Source organism: Callospermophilus lateralis, chromosome X, assembly GCF_048772815.1.
Source record: "Callospermophilus lateralis isolate mCalLat2 chromosome X, mCalLat2.hap1, whole genome shotgun sequence".
Classification (NCBI taxonomy): Eukaryota; Metazoa; Chordata; class Mammalia; order Rodentia; family Sciuridae; genus Callospermophilus; species Callospermophilus lateralis.
Genome location: NC_135325.1, coordinates 4,747,871 through 4,768,986, shown reverse-complemented (window position 1 = coordinate 4,768,986; position 21,116 = coordinate 4,747,871). Strand labels below are relative to the sequence as shown.

Here is a 21,116-nt window from a genome sequence, read left to right as displayed (position 1 = left end):
TAATATAATTCACACTCAATATTAGATTTCACTGTCTAAAATCAATACAAACAAAAATAAAGGCAGGAATCCCAACAGAAAAAATGAAAAAGAGACTTGAGCTGGCAATTCATAATAGGGAATATCCAAATATTCAATAAATGTCGAACTGTGCTTATTATTTTTTTAATGTTTTTTAAATTGTTGATGGACATTTATTTATTTATCTATTTATATGTGGTGCTGAGAATTGAACCCAGTGCCTCACATGCCAGGCAAGTGCACTACCACTGAGCCATACCCCCAGCCCCTGTGCTTATTATTAGATTTTGAGTAATATAAATTAAAAATTTGAGTTACTATTACTCTTTGTCCTTACTAGAAGGGTTAACTTTGAAGAGACTGATCATACCAAGTGTTGTTATATGGAACAACTAGAACTCTTTTTCTTTACCAGTGGGAGTATAAATTTGTACAAACCACTTTGGGAGATTAGTACATAATATCTATTAAAGCTAAACATATTCTTGACCCAGCAATTCCATTTCTAGGTATGTACATAGTAGATATGATATGTGTATATATAAAAAGACAGGTACAGGTATATTCATACAGCCTTATTCATGATGGCAAGTTAAAAAAAGTTGAAAACAATCCAAATGATTTTTTTAAAAAATAAATGACAGTAGAATGCATTACAATTCTTATTACACATATACAGCACAATTTTTCATATCTCTGGTTGTATATAAAGTATGTTGACACCAATCCATGTCTTCATACATGTACTTTGGATGATGATGCCTATCACATTCCACCATCCTTGCTAATCCCCTGCCCCCTCCCTTTCTCTCCCTCCCCTCTGCCCTATTTAAAATCAATAAAAAAGAAAGATATTTCACATATAGAAATGTTTGTTCAGCTGCTAACCATTTTCTAAAAGTAACAATTGATTTTTTTCATACTCATGAATTTTCTCTCTGGAACATGGGAATGAATGAGTAGCATTTGTTTCTAAATTCTCAGATTTTCAAAAGCAGTACCAAAATTTTTTGTCTCATTACTTAGGAAGCATGCATTTGATATAATTTGTTTGCTCAGAAGAAATTATTTTATATGAGAAAATGCAATGTTGCTATGGCAATACATCAGAAGAAATTACAAATAAAAAGCAATATGATATTTTAAAAAAGAAAACAACCCAAATGTCCATCAAATGTAAAATAATAATTATGGCATATGATTTTGTTAGCTTTCTATGACTGTGACAAAATACCTGAAAAAATGAATTTATAAGTAGGAGATGTTTGTTTTGCCTCATAGTTTCTGATGTTTCAGTGCACAGTCACTTGACTCTGTTGCTTTGGGTCTATGGCAGCAAAGTACATCATGGAAGAAGCCTGTGGTGGAGGAAACTGCTTATTTCGAGGTGACCAGGAAGCAGAAAAAGAGAGAGGAAGGGACAAGGGTTCCATTATTCCCTCTAAGGGCAAGCCCCTTGTGACTTAGTTTCTTTCCACTAGGCCTGACCTCTTAAAGGCTCTACCACTTTCCAATACTGCCATAGACTGGGGATCAATCCTTTAAAACATGGGCCTTTGGAGGATATTCCAGATCTGAGCTATAGCAGTTATTGAATGAAATTGTATATAGCAGTGAAAATGAATGAATGAGTGAATCCAGCCAACATGTTGAATTAAAAAGCACACTCAAAAAAATTCATATTTCATGGATTAATTAATATAATGTTCAAACCCACAGAAAACTCATTTATGGTCTAAGAAGTTAGTTTCATGAATATCTTTGGGGATGAAAGGTAGGTAGTAATTTGAATGAGGCATATGCAGCCTTCTGGTAATGCTTGTTTTCTTTACCTGTTTGGTGGTTATATAGGTATGTTTTCTTTATGATGATTCACTGAGATTTACACCTAGGATCTGTGAACATTTTTATATGTATTGCATGCCAATAAAAATTATTTAAAAAACAACAATGGCGATTTGTTAGGTCAACAGAAAGCAATCAAGCTACCACTTGGCTATATCAGTGACCTTTTTGTCTCAAGACTGGACTGGACATTAGAATCCCCTTGGGCTGTGGGGGCTCTTAGAAATATTGATGACTGAATTAATCCTCTTTTTTTTTTAAAGAAAGAGTGAGAGAGAGGAGAGAGAGGGAGAGAGAATTTTAATATTTATTGTTTAGTATTTGGCGGACACAACATCTTTGTCTGTATGTGGTGCTGAGGATTGAACCCGGGCTGCACGCATGCTAGGCGAGTGCGCTACCGCTTGAGCCACATCCCCAGCCCCTGAATCCATCCTCTTTTGATTCTATTGCAATTGCTCTGGAATGGAGCCTGGATATCACGACGTTCCTAAAGCTCCTCAGGTGATTCCTTTTTCAGTAATGTCTCACCACAAGCAAATGATGAGGATTGGCTTTTCAGCAACTAGAATAAAACTCCTGATCCTGCCCCCTGTGATTCTCAAAGGACTAAGTCACTATCAGGGTGGAAACAAGGAAAGATAACTGGCAATGTGATACAGTACATCTTTAGGATATGGTAGCTGATTGAAGGCTAAGTGACAAAGAAGAACAAATTTCAGATAATAAATGCCTGGAAGTTACTGAGTGCTAAATTTTTCATACATCATTTTTAGTCTTCATAATCATCTTTTAAGACAAGTACACTTCCCATTTTACAGAAAAATAATTGAGGATCAGGGAGATAAGTAACTAACCTAAGGTCACACCACTTGCTTGGTGATGGTGCTAATATTTGAACTTGGGAATTGGGAATCATTCTGCCATCCTCCCTCCTGAGGCCTCAGTTCTAGGTTATTAAACAAGATGATGGAGCTGGCAAGAGAATCGTGGTTGGCAAAATGGAGCTTTCATTCAGGTTGGCAAAGGCTGAGTTTGTTGCTAGCTGGGTCTCAGGATAGTTATGTTTTAGCACGGAAATAGAAAATGTACCATGGGTGGAGATTTAGATTTGATGGTAAGTTTGTGTGTACGTGTGTGTGGGGTGTTGTGGGAGAGAGGGGTAGAAGGAGAGAGTCAGTACTGAGAGAAAAGAAAAAGATTAGAGTGTAGCAGGAAATGAGGGTCAGGACACTGAGATCTGGAAGCAACATTTTATTAGTGGCGCCATGGCCCAGAGGGATGACTCCCAAAGTCTGAGCCCCAAGCATGGTCAGGCTCTTGCTTTTACACATAAGCACATTTTGGGTACATCAAGGCAACAGAGTTGGTGCACTTCTATTGGAGGGTGCAGTCTACATTCCTTATATGGGTACAAGCTTGTCAATAGCCTAGGTACTCTTAGGTCATACAGCTTAGGGACTCTTGACTGCACTAAGCCTAAAGGGGGATTGATCTGTCTCCACTACATTGTTCCTGCTTCTGCTACAGTGGTTATCTGTTATGGGTACCTGTTAGTTACTGCCAGCCCTATGGTTAAATGTCAGTATGCAGAGCTGCTGTGTGTCAGTGTGCAAAACCACAGCCTGTTAGCTCTTAAACTGCTAATGTTTCCATTCTGTTCTACCACAAGAAGGAAAGGTCGAAGTCAGTCAAAGAGAGAAAAAAGGTCATCAGAGGTTGAAAATCAGATAGAGCTGGATTTTAAAAGTCAGAGGAGAGGTTTCATGAGGTCAACATGAATATGTAGCAAATTCAGAGGTGAAAGGAGGAGAAGGACAGAATATTACATATGGGTTTGATAAAGAAGAAGTCACTGGCCAGGTGTGGGGATGGGGGGTGCAAACCCATAATCCCAGCAGCTGGGAGGCTGAGGCAGGAGGATCAGGAGTTCAAAGCCAGCCTCAGCAACTTAGGCCCTAAACAACTTAGCAAGACCACACAGAGTCTCAAACTATAAAAAAGAACTGGGGATGCAGGTCAGTGGTTAAGCACCCTTGGCTTCAATCCCTGGTACCAAAAGCAAAACAAAAAATAAAAACAACAAAAAAAGCCACTGGAGATATTTAAAAGCCATTTCAACAGGATTGCATGGGTAGAAGATGAGAGAATGAATGGGAAAAAGGAGAGACAATGGGCATAAGCAAGTTTTGAAAAAAAAAGGGAGAGTGAAGGGAAGAAAGGCATAGAATGGTAGCTTGGCAGAGGGTTGGGGCTGACAGAAGGGAAGAATTTGAAAATGAAAGGAAGGTGTGCCAGAAGGGAGAGAGCTGGGAAATGAATGCATGTGAGAAGGTGGATGACAGAAGGTCATGGACATAGGTCTTGAGCATTGAAAAGGCACTGGCTGTCAGGATGAATTCATATATTTCTTCCTCAAAGAAAGGAGCAAAGAAAAAGAAAATAGGAGAAATGTGGAGAGATTTTAAGGATGGACAGAAGGAGGGGAATGATGTTTTCTGTGCATGTGACTGAGACAGGTATTCATGATCTTCCTTTTTGTGGTAACTGTGGATGGGGAAAAAATCCTAATCATCTTTGTGGTCATTTGGTTCAGTGTAGGTGAGCATAAGAATTTTGGGGCTTGGACAGAAAGTTGCCAGGTCCCAAACAGTTTATTTCCTCTGGGTACCCTGACATTGTATAGATTTAAGAGCCCACCCAAAAGACCTTCTGATCATAGGCTGAGATTAGGTGACATCTGATAATCATTGAGGAGCTCACAGGTCAGAGGTGTGCAAGCCAGCTAAGTGGAAGCTCACTTTATGCTTTCCCTCATTATTCTTAGTTATATATTTGTCATTATTAAGAAACACTAACTAGGAAAACCCTATGTCAGATTGTGCAGACTTGGCTGGGTGGGATTGGAAGGAATCTTCTTTCAAATTCCTTCAAATTCCACATGCTAATTGAAGGTGGCAACTGCATGGTTCTGGAGGTGATGTGGCTCTCATGGTCACTCCTTGCTTGCTTTGCCTTGCTGACCCATTGTGTACCTTTTCTTATGGGCCACTCTTCTTGTGATTGTCCTTTACCCGAGTTTTGTGCCTGGACCTGTCTTCCAACCGTTTGTATCTGATACCCTCACATAATTTTTGCCTCATGTGGACACTATACACTCTTTTGTTGCATTGATGAAACTACTTTTTAAAAGTCTGTAAAAAATTTCCCTGCCTAACTGGGCAGTTAAGTCAAGTATGAATAGCAAAGTAAGAAATGATGTATTCTTTTCTTTTATCAAGACCAGAGTTGGCAATTTTCCCATAAAGAACCAGATAGTAATAGTTTAGACTTTGCAAACTAATTTCTGTTTCAACTACCTTGTTCTGCTGTTGTAGTGCAAAAGCTGTCACAGACAATATGACAATGAGTGTGCAGGGCTGTGTTCTGATAAAACTTTAACACTGAAATAATTTGGATGTATCACAAAGTATTCTTTTGATTTCTTTTCAGCCATTTAAAATATAAAAATCATTCTTAGTTACTGCCCTATACAAAAAAATAGACTGTGGACTATTTTGACTCATGAATTGTTGTTTTGCTCATCCCTTTGTTAAAACCAAGACAGAGCTAGGAAGGCCAAGAACAAAAGTAAATGTCACCAGGGAACAGAATTTTGGTTTCTTTTGAGAAGAAAAATTGGATAAAAGTGGTACTTTTATCACATACATTATTGAATCTGGTGTATTACTAAATATAGTAGTTATATTTTCAAGAAAGATTTTATTAGTTAATAGGAACATTTTACTTTCCTAAAGCAATAAAGCACATTTATGTTTCCTAAAAGGCACATGTAGTATATTCTGTGTTCCCTTGAAGTTTCCTTATAATTGTCCTACAAGAAAGAGACACTGGTTAACTTGTTAGAATTTCATAATTGCTTGTTAAACCTAGCAATTTAGGATATGCTAGCTTGAAAACTTTTAATTTGAGAAGTAGAACAAGCAAACTAACTTAAACACATATGTGCAATTTAAGAAATAGTAATAGTAATGAGAATTTTGCCATGTGACTGCCCATCCAGGTCAAAAAATGGAAAAAAAATAGCACATTGCTGGCTCCCCCAAAGGGCCACCTACCCCATTGCTCCCCTTGCGCTTTCTCTCTTCCACAGAAGTAACCATATCCTGACTTCCTTGCTTTGTTAAGGTTTTATTTCCCATGTGTGTATTCTGAAACAATATACGTTAGGTGTGCCTTATTTTGAATTTTATGTTAATGCAGTCATTCAGTATATCTCATATTGGGTCTTTTCTTCTTTTGCTTAACATTATTTTCATAGGCATCATCCTTGCAGTTGTTTGCAGTTATAATTTGTTCAGTATAATATTGCATTGAATGATTGTATGCAAGTTTATTAACCCACTTTACTATTGATGGCCATTTCGTTGTTTGTAGTTTTGAGCTACCATGCTGTTGTGAACTTTCTTGTATATTTATCTAGGTATATATTTCTATAGTGGACATAACTTAGAGTGAAATTGCTGGTTTGTAGACATGTGTCTCATCAACTGGAACAGACACTGCCAAACCGTTTCCCTTAACGATAGTATCATATTATACTTGCAGGGCAGTTTCTTCTTCTTCTTTCTTTCTTTTTTTTTTTTTTTTTACATCATTATCAACACCTTAATGTAGTGTGTGACAGTACAAAACTTTTGAGAAAAATTGTCATATAAGTACTGGAATCATGGCTGAAAACCAACCCCAGGGCATTGTTGTTTTGCACTTCTTACTCTTCTCATTTCTGCTGTGCCAGGGGTGGCCTGTGAACCTCACCACAGCAGATCGTGTGTCTCCACTCCATGAAGCCTGTCTTGGAGGTCATCTGCCTTGTGCAAGTATTTTAATAAAGCATGGGGCTGAGGTAAGTGCAGGTCAAATAATATCTTAGAGACAAATATTATCTAAGAATGAAAAATGACAGTTTCTACCCCTTCTGAATAATTTCTAGCACTTTTGATGAGCCTGGTTTGAAATATGAAGAGTGGTGTTTTGAAGAGTTATTATGTCCATCAAACTTGTTCGTTGTAGTGAAAGGTGAAATACTGAATTGTTTGCTGCAAAGTCATGCTTAGAGTTTCTAGCATTTTCTTATCACCCACCACTAATAAATAGCTGCTATATTTCTGCTTTCATTACTGTGGGTGGAGGGTAGTAAAGTATTGTAGAAAGCATAAAATGTTTGCTTGAGATGGCTGGGGAGATGGAAAAATCTCTGTGTGGTCTCTCATACTTTAGTAAGCAGCCTCAGCTTCTGCACATGGTAGCAGGGATTGCAAGAATAGCAAAGAAGAGCAGGCTCTTTCTACATAATATTGGCTACTGTCTTATTGGCCAAAGTGATTCACACGAGTAAGCCTAGATTCAAAGATTGGAAAAATAGTCTCCATCTTGTGATGGGAGGAGTTGCAAAGGGATATGCATAGTGGGATAGAGAGAATCTGGGGCTATTCTTACAAACCACCACAATAAAATAAGTATTAACACTAAGATTGTTGTTGGGAGCACAAAGAAGTGTTTCTCTTATGTATTTCTTTTGGGAAGAGAGGGAGTCAAAAGAGGCTTCCTACAGAAAGTGATACCTAAGTTGACACTTACAGTACCTGTTGGAATTAGTCAGCTGAATAATGGTTTAGGGGAAATGATGGGCTTTCCCATCTACTGGGAACAGCAAATACAAAGGTTTGGAAGTGAAAGTGAGCAAATTTTTGTGACTCATTCCTAATGGTGGGAGAGTAAAACACAAGCCACCTTATTGTCTTGAAATTATAGAGAGCCAGAGGTGAGTGCATCATCTGATTTATATCTGGGTTAGGGAAACTTATACAAAACTTGGAAACAGAACCAGGGCTGAGGTGAAGCAAGAGAGGCATCTATGGTGCAACCTTCATAGAAGCTTTCACTCTAGGGTCTTGGGCAACACTAAGAGTGAACATCTTAAAATTTGTACTCTGCATTTTTGTACTTCATTAAGATCCTGGCTTTGCTTGTAAATACAATGTGAGAATAAATTCATTGCTTTCACAGTGTCATTTTTAACAGAATCATCAAATGATTATTTAGTGATATAGAAGAATGTGTCTGCATTTGGCTTTGCTATTTTCTTTTTGATTGTAGCCCAAACGTTAATCTGTAAATTTATGTCTTTTTTCTAACATTATAAAAGATCACCACAAAGATTATAGTTTTATGGTTTTTAGAGCATTAGCTAGTTTTGTATTTATTAGCAAATATGTTTCAGCAGTCTATTGACTGACTATATAAATTCTTTGAACCAGCCTTACCATCTTACTGGTTCCCTTGTCAATGAATGGGTTGAATAAAATCCTTGGTCTGTGTTAACTCTATATTTATATGAAAATCATGTTTTTACATTATTAAAAATTACTTTATAACAATTTTAGAAGACTACTGTGGTCGCTGTGAGGAAATTGGATTAGTTCAGGATGAAAGTTTAAAATAAGATAAGTTTGGAAACTGAAAATCACTCTAACAAAGTTCATGTTCTTGGGAAGGGCATGGAGGAGAAAGAACCTTCAGTAACATTCTTTCTGTTTTGCATTTGATGTCTCATTCAGTTTTTCATAACAACCTTCTAGAATTTGTTATTTTCCTCCCATTTTATAGCTGTGTGTAGCCTAGAGCTTTTTGTCCCCTTAGGTGAATGGCATGACTACAGACTGGCATACTCCCTTATTTAATGCTTGTATCAGTGGCAGCCAGGACTGTGTGAATTTGCTTCTGCAGCATGGAGCCAGCCCCCATCCTGAGAGTGATCTTGCATCGCCCATCCACGAGGCTGCTAAAAGAGGTAAATCTGTTGAGAATTTTAGGTTTTCCACCAAGTTTTTCAAGAAGCATCTTACTGTTGAAAGAGGGAAGAAAAGGTATATTTTTTTAAGCAGTAATTCTCAAAGTGGGGTCCTGATACTAGAAGCATCAGCAGAAGCGGGCCTGCAAATGTAGCCTCAGCCCCATTGAATCAGTAACTCTGGGGGTGGGGCCTAACCATCTGTGTTTGATTTAACATGCCCTCCAACTGATGATGAAGTACAGTAAGTTTAAGAATCTCCCTTTTAGAGCACTTGGAACGTTCACCATTATATTTCTGGAACAGGACTTGGTACCTAGTAGACTATCCATCAATATTTGTGGAACATATTGTTGAACCTGTGACCTTATAGAAATCAAGCAGTTTTATGAAACAAATTATATTCTTCTATTTTAGGACCTCAAGAAATAGTATCTCAGGGCCACCAAAATTTACCAAGTGAAACAAATTTTCAATTTTGGGAACTATAAGATGTATATACATTTGGGGGAGTAATTTTTTTTTCATAAAGCCACAGGTTCACTGATATTCTTAACTCTGAGTCAAAAAATAAAATTACAAATTTTGCTTTTCTCTGATGTTTAGTTTCATTATTATCATCATGATTATACTTTGCCCGTGGGCTTTCTGTTTCCCCAGTGGCTTTCACAGAATAGCTTCCCAACCGATATGATAATTACGTACCAAAACATTGATATTTATTTATTTATTTATTTATCATACAGGGGATTGAACCAAGGGTACTTAATCACTGAGTCACATCCCTAACCCTTTTTATTCTTTTATTTTGAGACAGGATCTCGCTAAGTTGCTGAGGCTGGCTTTGAACTCGTGATCCTATTGCCTCAGCCTCCAGAGCTGCTGGGATTACAGACATGTGCCACCATGCCTGGTGACATTTATTTATTAAGGGACACACTAATTTATCACATTCAGTGGATACATATAGCTAAAATGGTATAACTTGAGAAACATAAAGGATCAATGTTTAAACAATGGCATTCTGAACAACGGAAGAGTGATTCAGCTTTCACTATACCTAGTTTACCAGACTGGACCCTCTCTTGTGGGATTTGCCAGATTCTTCTAAGCCTGGCCTATGCCCACTCTGGCCTGTTTTTCCCAGGCCTAGACTTGCTGAGGTTGTAAGTTTCCTTTCTTGTCTTGTGACCCACATTATGCTATTTCTTCTTGAGATCCACTTTAATTCCTGTTCCTCCTTAGCTCTCCCCAACTCAGACCAGTTATAAAACCACAAACAGTTGAAACATGTGGATGATTGCTGGTTGTTTACTATGGCTGGGAAGCTCTAGTGCAGTTCCCCTTAACAGTTACAGATCACAACTTGTGTTTAAAATCATTCCTTATTCTATATGAAGAAAACCACTTTTGATCCCTGGATATGCTGCTGACAAATTTAAACATGCAAAAATGGGGACAGTGTTGTTTCCTTAGCCAAGGGAACATGTGCTGTAACTGTTTACTCCTGCTTTGGACTGTAGGCCATGCGGAGTGCATTGAGACCCTTGCAGCTCATGGGGGCGACATTGACCATAACATCAGCCACCTGGGCACACCCCTCTATTTGGCTTGTGAAAACCAGCAGATAGCCTGTGTCAAGAAGCTTCTGGAGTCAGGTAGGACAAAAAACAAACCAAAAGAAGGAAAGAAAATGAAAAGTAAATTAAATGTATTTTAAAAATCTTTCTATTGTAGCAAAGAGTACAGGCAGTGGAGTTGGGCCAGATCAGAGTTTGTACTGAGTGTGTTTCTATAGGGAGTTATTTTATTTTGTTAGAACTTTAGTTGTTTGACTTGTAATCAGGATGATGATGATGATGATAATGATGATGATGATACCTCCTCCCAGGGGTGGACTTCCATGATCACTAGTTTCTCTTTCCTTTGCCCAGTCTATGATTAGGCCCTGCATAAACTGCAGTGCTGTGGGATTTGGGCTGAGTCTTCCAATTTGGGACCATCTTCACTAGTTCTCTTTATTTTGAAATTGAACTAGCCCAATTTTTAGCCTGATGTAAACATTTTCATTGAAAACTCCTCATTTTCCTTTTCATCTCCCTGCTGTTAGCTAGCCCCCTTCTCACCGTTTTATCACATTTTAATTCTATTCATTTTTTAAGACTCCAGGAGTCTTAGAAATGAATGGTCTTATAGGTATATTTTGGCCTTCCATTCATTTGGCAGCCATTGTTATGAATTAGGAGATTCATTCATTCTGTCTTTCCTCTTTCTCTCTCTTTCTCTCCCATCACCCTAGGTAGATTTTTTTTTCTCATTTTTTTTTTTTTGGTGCAGTATGGTTGCACACAATGGTGGGATTTATTGTTACATGCACACAATATAACAATGTAATTTGGCCAGTATCACTCCCCTGAACGTTCCCTTCTTCCACCCCTTGGTCCCTTTCTTTTCCTCTACTGATCTCCTCTTGATTTTCATGAGATTCACCCCCTTCCCTTTTTCCTTTTAAGCTTCCACATATGAGGGAAAATATACAACCTGTGACTTTCTGGGTTTGGCTTATTTTACTTAACAAAATGGTTCATCTATTTTCCTGCAAATGCTATAATTTAATTTTTCTTTAACACCTTAAATAGATTTTAAGCTACAACCCAAAAAAGGGCCATATTTGTCATTCATTCCTCAATTAAGTTCACATTTGTTGAGGGGATATAGATTCTCATTTTGCTGCAGGGACAGCATCTCAGGCAAAGCCACGTGTCCCCACATGTCACAATAAGAGCCAAGATCTGGACCACGTGGGGATTTGTCAAGACTATCAGTGTGGAATTAGGTGGAGATGGTCTTACAAATACACCTTACTCATGAAGAGGAGACTTGGCCACCTTCCCTCTGATGTTGCAATTGGTTCTCCCAACCTAGGTGATGTCTTTATGAGTTGATTGCTTTTTATAGTCCAAATCACACAGTTTGAAGTCCCAGGTTTAAAAACCTGTGGTGATTGTTCAGTGTATGCATTTGGCTACTTGGTATAATTAGGACTTTAGTATCTGTCCTCCTTCTGAGCCTATACTGGCCAGTACTCAGACTATTTAAATAATGAGTGTGCAGCTTTCATGCCACCATGATTTTTCTTTTATCTATCATGCTGACACATAATGCTCAGTGGCACAGTTTTCACTTAATACGGTAGCTAGCTCATGCTGTACATTCAGGCACATTGTCAAATGGTTTTCTCATAATATTAAATAGAATCAAATGATCAAATTGCCATGTTCACCATGGATCAGCTTTCTTAGAGAATTTTGAGGCTCTGTGCTTTGAGAAATGGGATGGTTGGACTCTGCTCCTTGGCTGACCCTCTTTTGTTCTTATGACTATTTAGGAGCAGGTGTGAACAAAGGCAAAGGTCTGGATTCCCCTCTCCACGTAGTGGCCAGGATATGCAGTGAGGAGTTGGCGTGCCTGCTCATGGACTTTGGAGCAGACACCAGGGCCAAGAATGCTGAAGGCAAACGTCCAGTGGAGCTGGTGCCTCCAGAGAGCCCTCTGACTCAGCTCTTCTTGGAGAGAGAAGGTGCTTCTCCTTTGCCTGAACTTAAGCTCTAATCCATAAAGACTCCTTCCAGCCTTAGTAAGAGGCAGGTACTTACTAAGTTCTGACTAACAATCCTATATAAGTTTACCCTCTGCCATCCCCAAATGTGGGGAAGTTATGACTAGTTAGTATTTAACAGGGTGCGATATTGATTATGTTGTGAATGGCCCTCCTATTGTTCTGCATGTCAGAGACATGCTGTTTGGGACGTTCTAATGTTCATATATGTAGTAGTCCAGTTTTCAAAGAATTAAGTTGTTATTTAAGAATTTAAAGATTAAAGTTATCTAAAACATACTTTAGAATGATGCAGCAGAATCCTTTTTGGTGTTCCATGATGCTCCATGATGTCTTATTGTACCACAGAGGGGACAGACTATTGGACATTTGAATTATGGGATTAAAATGTAGCTAATAGAGAGTTTAGGGTATCTCTTTAATAATTCACACCAATTCATAGACATTTACTATTATAAGTGAACCAACAATAAGTTCATACTCCTTCATAAATAAGAACTGACACTCTTAACCCAAAGACCTAAACATTGTGGTTGAGTGGTGTGTACAGGAGGAGGGTTACTTTCTTGGGGTGTGGATCTAGGATGGGAAACAAAGATCTCTCAGGTTGGGGAGACACTTCACTGCAATTGTCATTATTCAAGAGGCAATTCAGCAGCCAGCTCAGCACCTACTCTATTACCAGAGGGTTGACTATGTCAAGTTTTAGGGGTTGTGAGTTTTGAAGCAGACTTGCCCACTACAAGGATTTTTATGTCATGTAATCTGTTTTTTCTCCCCACATACTAAAAATTTGGGACAGTTCTGAATAGAACTATATAAAGTAGGCCAAGGAATTCTTCCTCCTTCTCCATGGCCACAGGGTACTTGCCATGCCAAGCTTCCATCTTGGCATATGCCTGTATTCCTTGTTGGTGCTGGTAGGGCTAGGGAAGACTGACCCAGGCAGAAGGAACAATCAAACAGAGACATTTTTATGTTAAACAGTAAGAAAGATAATTACTGAGCAATTCTACCTGCATTTTGGTGATTTCTTATTTTCAAATAATGCTATGCATATATACAGGGCCAGTTTCTCCTCTAGTGCCTCAAGGCCCACAGAAATATCTTAATTTCTTTTAAAATCAGAAGGAAAAACGAATAAAACTCAATCTGGATTATATTCATCCTTATACCAACATAGTATAAGGATGAATATAATTTTAATATATTTTTATTGGGAAAGGTGTCCACAAATGCAAAAGCACCTAAGGGCTCCTTAAGGTCATAATATAGGATATATATATAATATTATATTATTATATATATATCCTATATTATGACTTTAACACACACACACACACACACACACACACACACATATATATCTCCTTCTCTGTCAAATAATCTATTAAGATTTTATTTTTTTTAAAAAAAGAAGTGGATCAAATACATGACAGTGGAATGCATTTCAATTCTTATTACACATATACAGCACATTTTTCATATCTCTGTTTGTATATAAAGTATGTTGACACCAATTCATGTCTTCATACATGTACTTTGGATAATGATGTCCATCACATTCCACCATCATTGCTAACCCCCTGCCTGCTTCCTTCCCCTCCTATCCCTCCGCCCTATCTAGAGTCCATCTATTCCTCCCATGCTCCCCCTCCCTACCCCACTATGAGTCAGTCACCTTATATCAGAGAAAACATTCACCATTTGTTTTTTTGGGATTGGCTAACTTCATATAGCATCATCTTCTCCAACTGCATCCATTTACCTGCAAATGCCATTTATTCTCTTTTATTACTGAATAATATTCCATTGTGTATATATATCACAGTGTCTTTATCCATTCACCTATTGAAGGTCATCTAGGTTGGTTCCACAATTTAGCTATTGTGAATTGTGCTGCTAAAAACATTGATGTGGCTGTGTCCCTGTAGTATGCTGTTTTTAAGTCCTTTGGATATAGACCGAGGAGAGGGATAGCTGGGTCAAATGGTGGTTTTATTTCGTTTTCCAAGGAATCTCCATACTGCTTTCCATATTGATTGCACCAATTTGCAGTCCCACCAGCAATGTATGAGTGTGCCTTTTCCCCCACATCCTCACCAACACTTATTGTTGTTTGTATTCATAATACTGCCATTCTGACTGGAGTGAGATGGTATCTTAGAGTAATTTTGATTTGCATTTCTCTAATTGCTAGAGATGATGAACATTTTTTCATATATTTGTTGATTGGTTTGAATATCCTCTTCTGAGAAGTGTCTGTTCATGTCCTTGGCCCATTTATTGATTGGGTTATTTGTGTGTGTGTGTGTGTGTGTGTGTGTGTGTGTGTGTGCATGCGCACACACACGATTAGCTTTTTGAGTTCTTTATATACCCTAGAGATTAGTGCTCTATCTGATGTGTGAGGGGTAAAATTTGCTCCCAAGATGTAGCCTCTCTATTCACCTCACAGATTGTTTCTTTTGCTGAGAAGAAACTTTTTAGTTTGAGTCCATCCCATTTATTGATTCTTGGTTTTAATTCTTGTGCTATAGGAGTCTTTTTTAACCTTTATTTTGTTTTTATTTATTTTTATGTGATGCTGAGGATCCAACCCAGCATCTCGCACATGCTAGGCAAGCGCTCTACCACTGAGCCACAACTCCAGCCCAATATAGGAGTCTTATTAAGGAAGTTGGGGCCTAATCCCACATGATGAAGATTAGGGCCTACTTTTTCTTCTATTAGACGGAGAGTCTCTGGTTTAATTTCCTAGGTCCTTGATCCACTTTGAGTTGAGTTTTCTGCATGGTGAGAGATAGGGGTTTAATTTCCTTTTGTTGTGTATGGATTTCCAGTTTCCCCATCATCATTTGTTGAAGAGGCTATCTTTTCTCCAATGCATGTTTTTGGCACCTTTGTCTAATATAAGATAACTGTAATTTTGTGGGTTAGTCTCTGTGTCCTCTATTCTGTACCATTGGTCTACCGGTCTGTTTTGGTGCCAATATCATGCTGTTTATGTTACTATTGCTCTGTAGTATAGTTTATCTCTTAAGATTTCAAATGGCCTTTTCTGGCTCTTTCTTTCTACTTTGTTTCCCAAAACCATTCCTAGAGATTTCGGTTCCTTTAACTCTTTTGCTTCACAGTTCACATGGTGACAGTATAGCCAAGGATATAGCTGATTTACAAAATATAAATTGAGGGGCCTGTGGCCCCTAGCTCAGTGTTAAAGCACAAGCCTAATATGCGCAAGACCCTGAGTTTCATCCTCAACACCATAAATAAATAGATAAATAGATAAAGTATAATTTGCCCCTGGAGAGAATGATGTGTTTTGCCTCTGTGCACCACTTTTGGGATTCTGGTAAGGTCACTTCCCATCAGGCTGAAAAATCACCCGAAATGGTGCCAGACAAGTGCAGAAAGTTGGACATGCAAATTGAATGCAGCAATTTCTGTCTGGATGTCCCTGTTGATTCAGTCCACCTGTTTCTCTGTGCTCAGGGAAGCGGCTTAATTAAATTACTGTCCTCTTTCAATGGTGTAGTGACAGGAGAACATCAGGTGAAACACAGCCATGTTCTGAATTGGTCTTTGCATGGTTGTTAGAAAAGGCAGGATTTCCCCTTCTTCAGAGGGAAAGGGAAAGGATTTCAAGAATACCATTATTCTTGATAAGCAGCTAAACCAGTGTTTGTTGAACACAATGAGAACTAAACATGACTCTCAGCCCAGCATGACAGGAACACCTTCACCCCAAATGCCCTTTGGCCTTGAAGCATTATGAGTATTGCTGGGAGCAAAAAAGGCAAGACCCAAAGGAATATGCCAATTCATAAATACAGTGAACTGATTTTATTATTGAGCAAAGTAGGTGCCAGCAAGTGGCTCTAAAACTGTAGTGAATTTTAAGCTCTGTTTATATGGAATTAGAACTACAGTTGTAAAAAGTTAGCAGCTATTCTTTTTTTTTTTAAATTAGAGCTTCATAGTTATACATAATAGTTGGGTTCATCCTAAAAAATTCATACATGCATAGAAATTGATTTCAGTTCACGGTCCCCGCTTTTCCCTCTGTCCCCCCCATTCTCCTTCCTCTATTCTACTAGACTTCCTTTCACCAACAATGTACAAGTGTTCCTTTCTCCCCACAACCTCACCAGCATCTATTGTTTGTATTATTTATCACTGCCATTCTGACAGAAGTGAGATGAAATCTTAGTGTAGTTTTGATTTGCATTTCTCTGATTTCCAGAGATGTTGAACATTTTTTCAGATATTTGTTGGATATTTGTGTTTTTCTCTTATGAGTAGTTTCTGTTTAGATCTTTTAGTTAACAGTTATTCTGTTGTCATCAGTAGTTATATTGACCTTATTCTGATGTCATGCTTTTCATAATTCTCTATTGGGCTTCTTCTGAGGTCTTGTTCTTCATAATGCTTCTATCATTATTTCCTACAGTTGTCCGTGACAATGTATCTAGCACACGTGATGAATCATATCCTTTGATAATCCTAAATGAGATTAGATTAAGTTATATTTCCTGACAGACTACTCTTTGCCATCAGTTAGTCTATTTTTTGGGTACACTGGACATAATCTGAAAGATGCCCTGAATCCCAACAAAGGCATTCTGAAAGTGCTGTTAGGGCCCTTTTAAAATCTTGAGTTCATTAAAAAAATTATGTTTCTCTATTTCTACCTCTCCTAGTTCTATGTCACCTGAGAGATGACAGTTTACCCTGTAGCTTGTGGCAATATGGGAAAATAGAGGCTACAGTTTCCTTTCTTTTTTTGGGGGGGGGGTTTCATCCACTTTATTATTATTTTTGTATAAAAACCCTATGTCGTAGCCACAGCTGGAGCCTGGGTCCTCTGTACAGAGACTCTGGTATGGGTTTTCACAAGATGGTCAGTGAATTCCTGATAAGGAGACTTGATGAACACAGTCTCTTTCTAGAGATCAGGGGTCAAATAGCTGTATGTCTTGGAGATGGCATCAAAGGTGGCCTTGGCAAAATTGTCCAAGGTGGCAGTGCAGCCCCTGGCAGAAGTGTAGCAGTCATCAATACCAGCCATCATCAGTAGCTTCTTGGGTATAGGAGCTGAGACAATACCAGTACCTCTGGGGGCAGGGATGAGCCATAGCAGCACAGAACCACAACGTCCTGTCACCTTGCAAGGGACAGTGTGAGGCTTGCCAATCTTGTTCCCCCAATAGTCTCTCCACACAAGAACGATGGAGAGCTTGGCTAGGATGGTGACCCCTCGGATAGCAGTGGCTACCTCCTTGGAGCATTTTACTCCCAGTCCAACGTGACCATTGTAGTCCCCAATAGCTACAAATGCCTTGAATCTGGTCTGCTGGCCAGCACGAGTCTGTTTCTGTACAGGCATGATCTTTAAAACCTCATCCTTGAGTGATGCTCCCAGAAAAAGTCAATGATCTCAGACTCCTTGATGGGCAAAGAGAAGAGACAGATCTCCTCCAGGGACTTGATCTTCATGTCCTTGACCAGGCGGCCCAGCTTGGTGACCGGGATACACTCCTTGTCTTCGGCCTTGCCTCCACGAGCCGGGCGGCCTCGGAGACGGCTGCTGAAGCCTCCGCAGAAGCCGCCGCGGCCACCCATTCCGGGGCCCCTCTGGGACCTCCAGAACCTCCTGTTGCACCCACGTCATCCGCCATTTGGTGTTTTTCCAGAGAAGAAGGCTACAGTTTCCTTTCAATTGTATCTTCAACCCTAGCTGCACAATAAAATGAACCAGGGCCCATGCCTTTAAAAAATACAGATGCACAAGCCCCAGTCAACAATTATTGAAGCACCATTTCTGGGATGGGGCCCAGCATCATGTAGTTTAAAGATCCCTATCCCCAGACACTTCCAAAGTGCAGCCTGGACTGTGGGCTACTGTTTTATGGAATTTTTGAGGGTTTATAGTTTTCCTTAAAATAACTCAAAGAGAATTTCCATTACAAATTGATGCAGGGAGTTGGGATGGAGTGAAAAATCATTCCCTATCCTTTTACTCTGTAACAGGGGTTTTCAACCTTGGCATTATTGACATTTTGGGTCAGTTGGGAGCTGTCCTGTATCCTGCAGGATATTTAGTAGCATCCCTGACTCTCTACCCATTAGATATCAATGGCACTTTATCCAAGCTGTGATAATAAAACATGGCTTCAGACATTGCCCAGTGTCCCCTGGGGAGCAAGTACTTCTTCCTTCTCCCCACCTGTTCTCTGTTGAAAGCCACCATCCTAAAATGTAAACTCTTGAATGTTCCTCAGGCAAGGTTTATGCTAGTTCACTTTTTACCTATGAGTTGAAGCTTTGGGATAGCTCTGAATACAGAATATGAAAGCAAATGTGACTTAATAAGATAGCATACACTTGTGATTCACTGATCGCTCATTTTATTTGAATATCTTATAAATTGCTAAGATTATAAAAAAGACATGCTTGCTTCTAGAAATATTACCTTATTTTGAAAGTAAAAGACAACAATGCCATTAAACATGATTTTTGTTTTCATTATTAGAAATTTCGTGTAGCTGTGTAATTCCTAAATTAGTTTTCTTAAGCTTTTGTTAGTAAGGCTAAGTTTTAAATTTCTTGCACTCTGTTCTAAATTAAAACCCAAATGAGCTTATTTCAGTTAGATACCACAAAAGAGACAACATGGCTTAAAAATGCCTTCCACAAAAATAGTCTTAAACTGTACCATATTATTTACTTACAACAATATTGAATTTTATATGCTTAAAATAGGAAAGGAAAAGCAGTCTTAGATCAATGAAACCAGTGTGTGACTTGTCTCGTGATCTTTCCCCAGGGCCCCCTTCTTTGATGCAGTTATGCCGCCTGAGAATCTGGAAGTGCTTTGGCATCCAGCAACATCATAAGATAACTGGACTCCTTCTCCCGGAGGAGCTGAAACGGTTCCTTCTACACCTTTAATTGAGTCAAAGGAACGGATTCAAAAACAACAGATAAACATTGAATATTGTAGCCACTGGAATTTAAAATAAAGTTAGGTTTATAGTGCTTGGCTAGTTTTTTTTTTTATTCTTAATAGAAACACATTAGAGTACTTTATATTTTTGGTTGGAAGGCACTAAGATGTCCCCTGCCCCTGACTTGAAAGAGTGTCTGAAATAATGGCTACTCTCTTGAACATCTACTACATCATAAGTACTAAGGAAGGAACATTTTATACATCATTCAATTTAGTCTTTACAGAAAACCTACCATGTGGGAAGTATATACTACCTTTCCAAGGTAATGCACCAAAACTCAGGGAGATCAAGTAGAGCGGAGCCAGAATAAAATATAGGTTTTCTGATGTGAACCTGGGGAATTTTGACCAAGGCAGAATTTTCCAATATTATTGTCCTGGCTCCATCTCTGTGATATGGGAATATAAAACATTTCTTTGTTTACTTTTTAAAAATTGTTCCTGTTATTACGAAAAAATTACTACACCCTAGTAGAGTGTAGGGGCAAATTCTTTTTCTCAACCAAAATGTCATCATATACAAGTTGAACATGTTCTAGACTTGTCCTGTCCAATATAGTAGTCACTAACCCAGTAGTTCTCAGCTGTGGTGATTTTTGCTTCCCATCCAGAGGACATTTGGTAGTCTGGAGACACTTGTGGTTGTCCCAACTGAGAGATTATGGTATGGTCATAGAGCACGTAGATGCCAGGGATGCTGCTAACATCCTACAATACATAGGACAGCCCTTCATATATCAAAGAATTATCCAGTTCAAAATGTAACTAGTGCCCAGGTTGAGAAACCCTGCACTACCTATATGTGACTAGTCAACAAATTCAAATTAGATAAAATTAGGTAAAATAAATGTTATTAGAAATATTTTAATATCCACAACTACTGACTACTATATTAAACTGAACAGATAGACACAGATCAGTGAAGAAATCTCGACTGGACAGCGCTCTTTAGATGCTCAATGAATGGATTTTAACTATTTTACAGTTTCAGATTTATGGGAAACCTGTGATGTAGTTTAACACTGACGGTTGTAGTTTCAATTCTGTCTCTAAGAGATGAATTTAGGGTTCTATTACATCAATAGAAAGAAAGAAAATACCGTAACTACTTAAGGAAAATATGTATCTATAAGATGACATGTGGTCTAGGTGATCTTTAAAGATATTTCCAATACATTTTTTTTCTGTGATTCTAAATTTAATTTGCTATGTGGAAAAACACACACACACACACACACACACACACACACACACACACACAAAACCCCCCAAAAACCTCCAGAATATTATCCTAAAATGCTCAACTTGTTCTCCCAGCAAGTGGCGCTGTTGTTACACGATAACAAGCAGAAGGGTTGCTTCTCATAAATGATCCATCATAAAATGGTTTACAACAGAGGCTCTGGAAATTTCCATTCAGGAATGAGAACTTTGTGGTGATAGATTCCACTAACACCAGGTTTGCTTCTTTTCCAAAGTACCCAGTAATTCAAATGTGACTACAAAACCTCACTTCCTCCTGTTTTTTTTTTCTTAACTTGACCATGTATACATTTAATGCTCAGAATTCAGTCAGCTAATGAACATCACTATCCTGCCACTTGATAATTAATTTCATTTCATTAGTTTGTTAGAGTTCATTTACTTAGGAACTTTCTAGTGAGTGCCTATGTCTCTGCCACACACTATTCTAGGCACACCGGGGTGACAACAATGAAGATATTTTACTTCCTGAATCTTACCCTGTAGCCAAAAAATCTTTTTCC

General features: G+C 38.5%; 1 protein-coding gene and 1 pseudogene across 1 annotated transcript in view; one reads left to right on the top strand and one right to left on the bottom strand.

The window, feature by feature from the left end:
• The window catches only part of Asb9 (ankyrin repeat and SOCS box containing 9), a 32,779-nt gene extending 13,487 nt beyond the window's left edge, over nucleotides 1–19,292 (top strand). The window contains exons 3-7 of the mRNA XM_077107419.1: nucleotides 6,665–6,772; nucleotides 8,569–8,719; nucleotides 10,243–10,377; nucleotides 12,108–12,299; nucleotides 19,168–19,292. Coding sequence (XP_076963534.1) covers nucleotides 6,665–6,772; nucleotides 8,569–8,719; nucleotides 10,243–10,377; nucleotides 12,108–12,299; nucleotides 19,168–19,292 — 711 coding nt within the window. The remainder of the gene's footprint in view (nucleotides 1–6,664; nucleotides 6,773–8,568; nucleotides 8,720–10,242; nucleotides 10,378–12,107; nucleotides 12,300–19,167) is intronic.
• LOC143639266 (small ribosomal subunit protein uS5 pseudogene) lies at nucleotides 17,173–18,019 on the bottom strand (annotated as a pseudogene).
• Nucleotides 19,293–21,116: the final 1,824 nt, after the last annotated feature.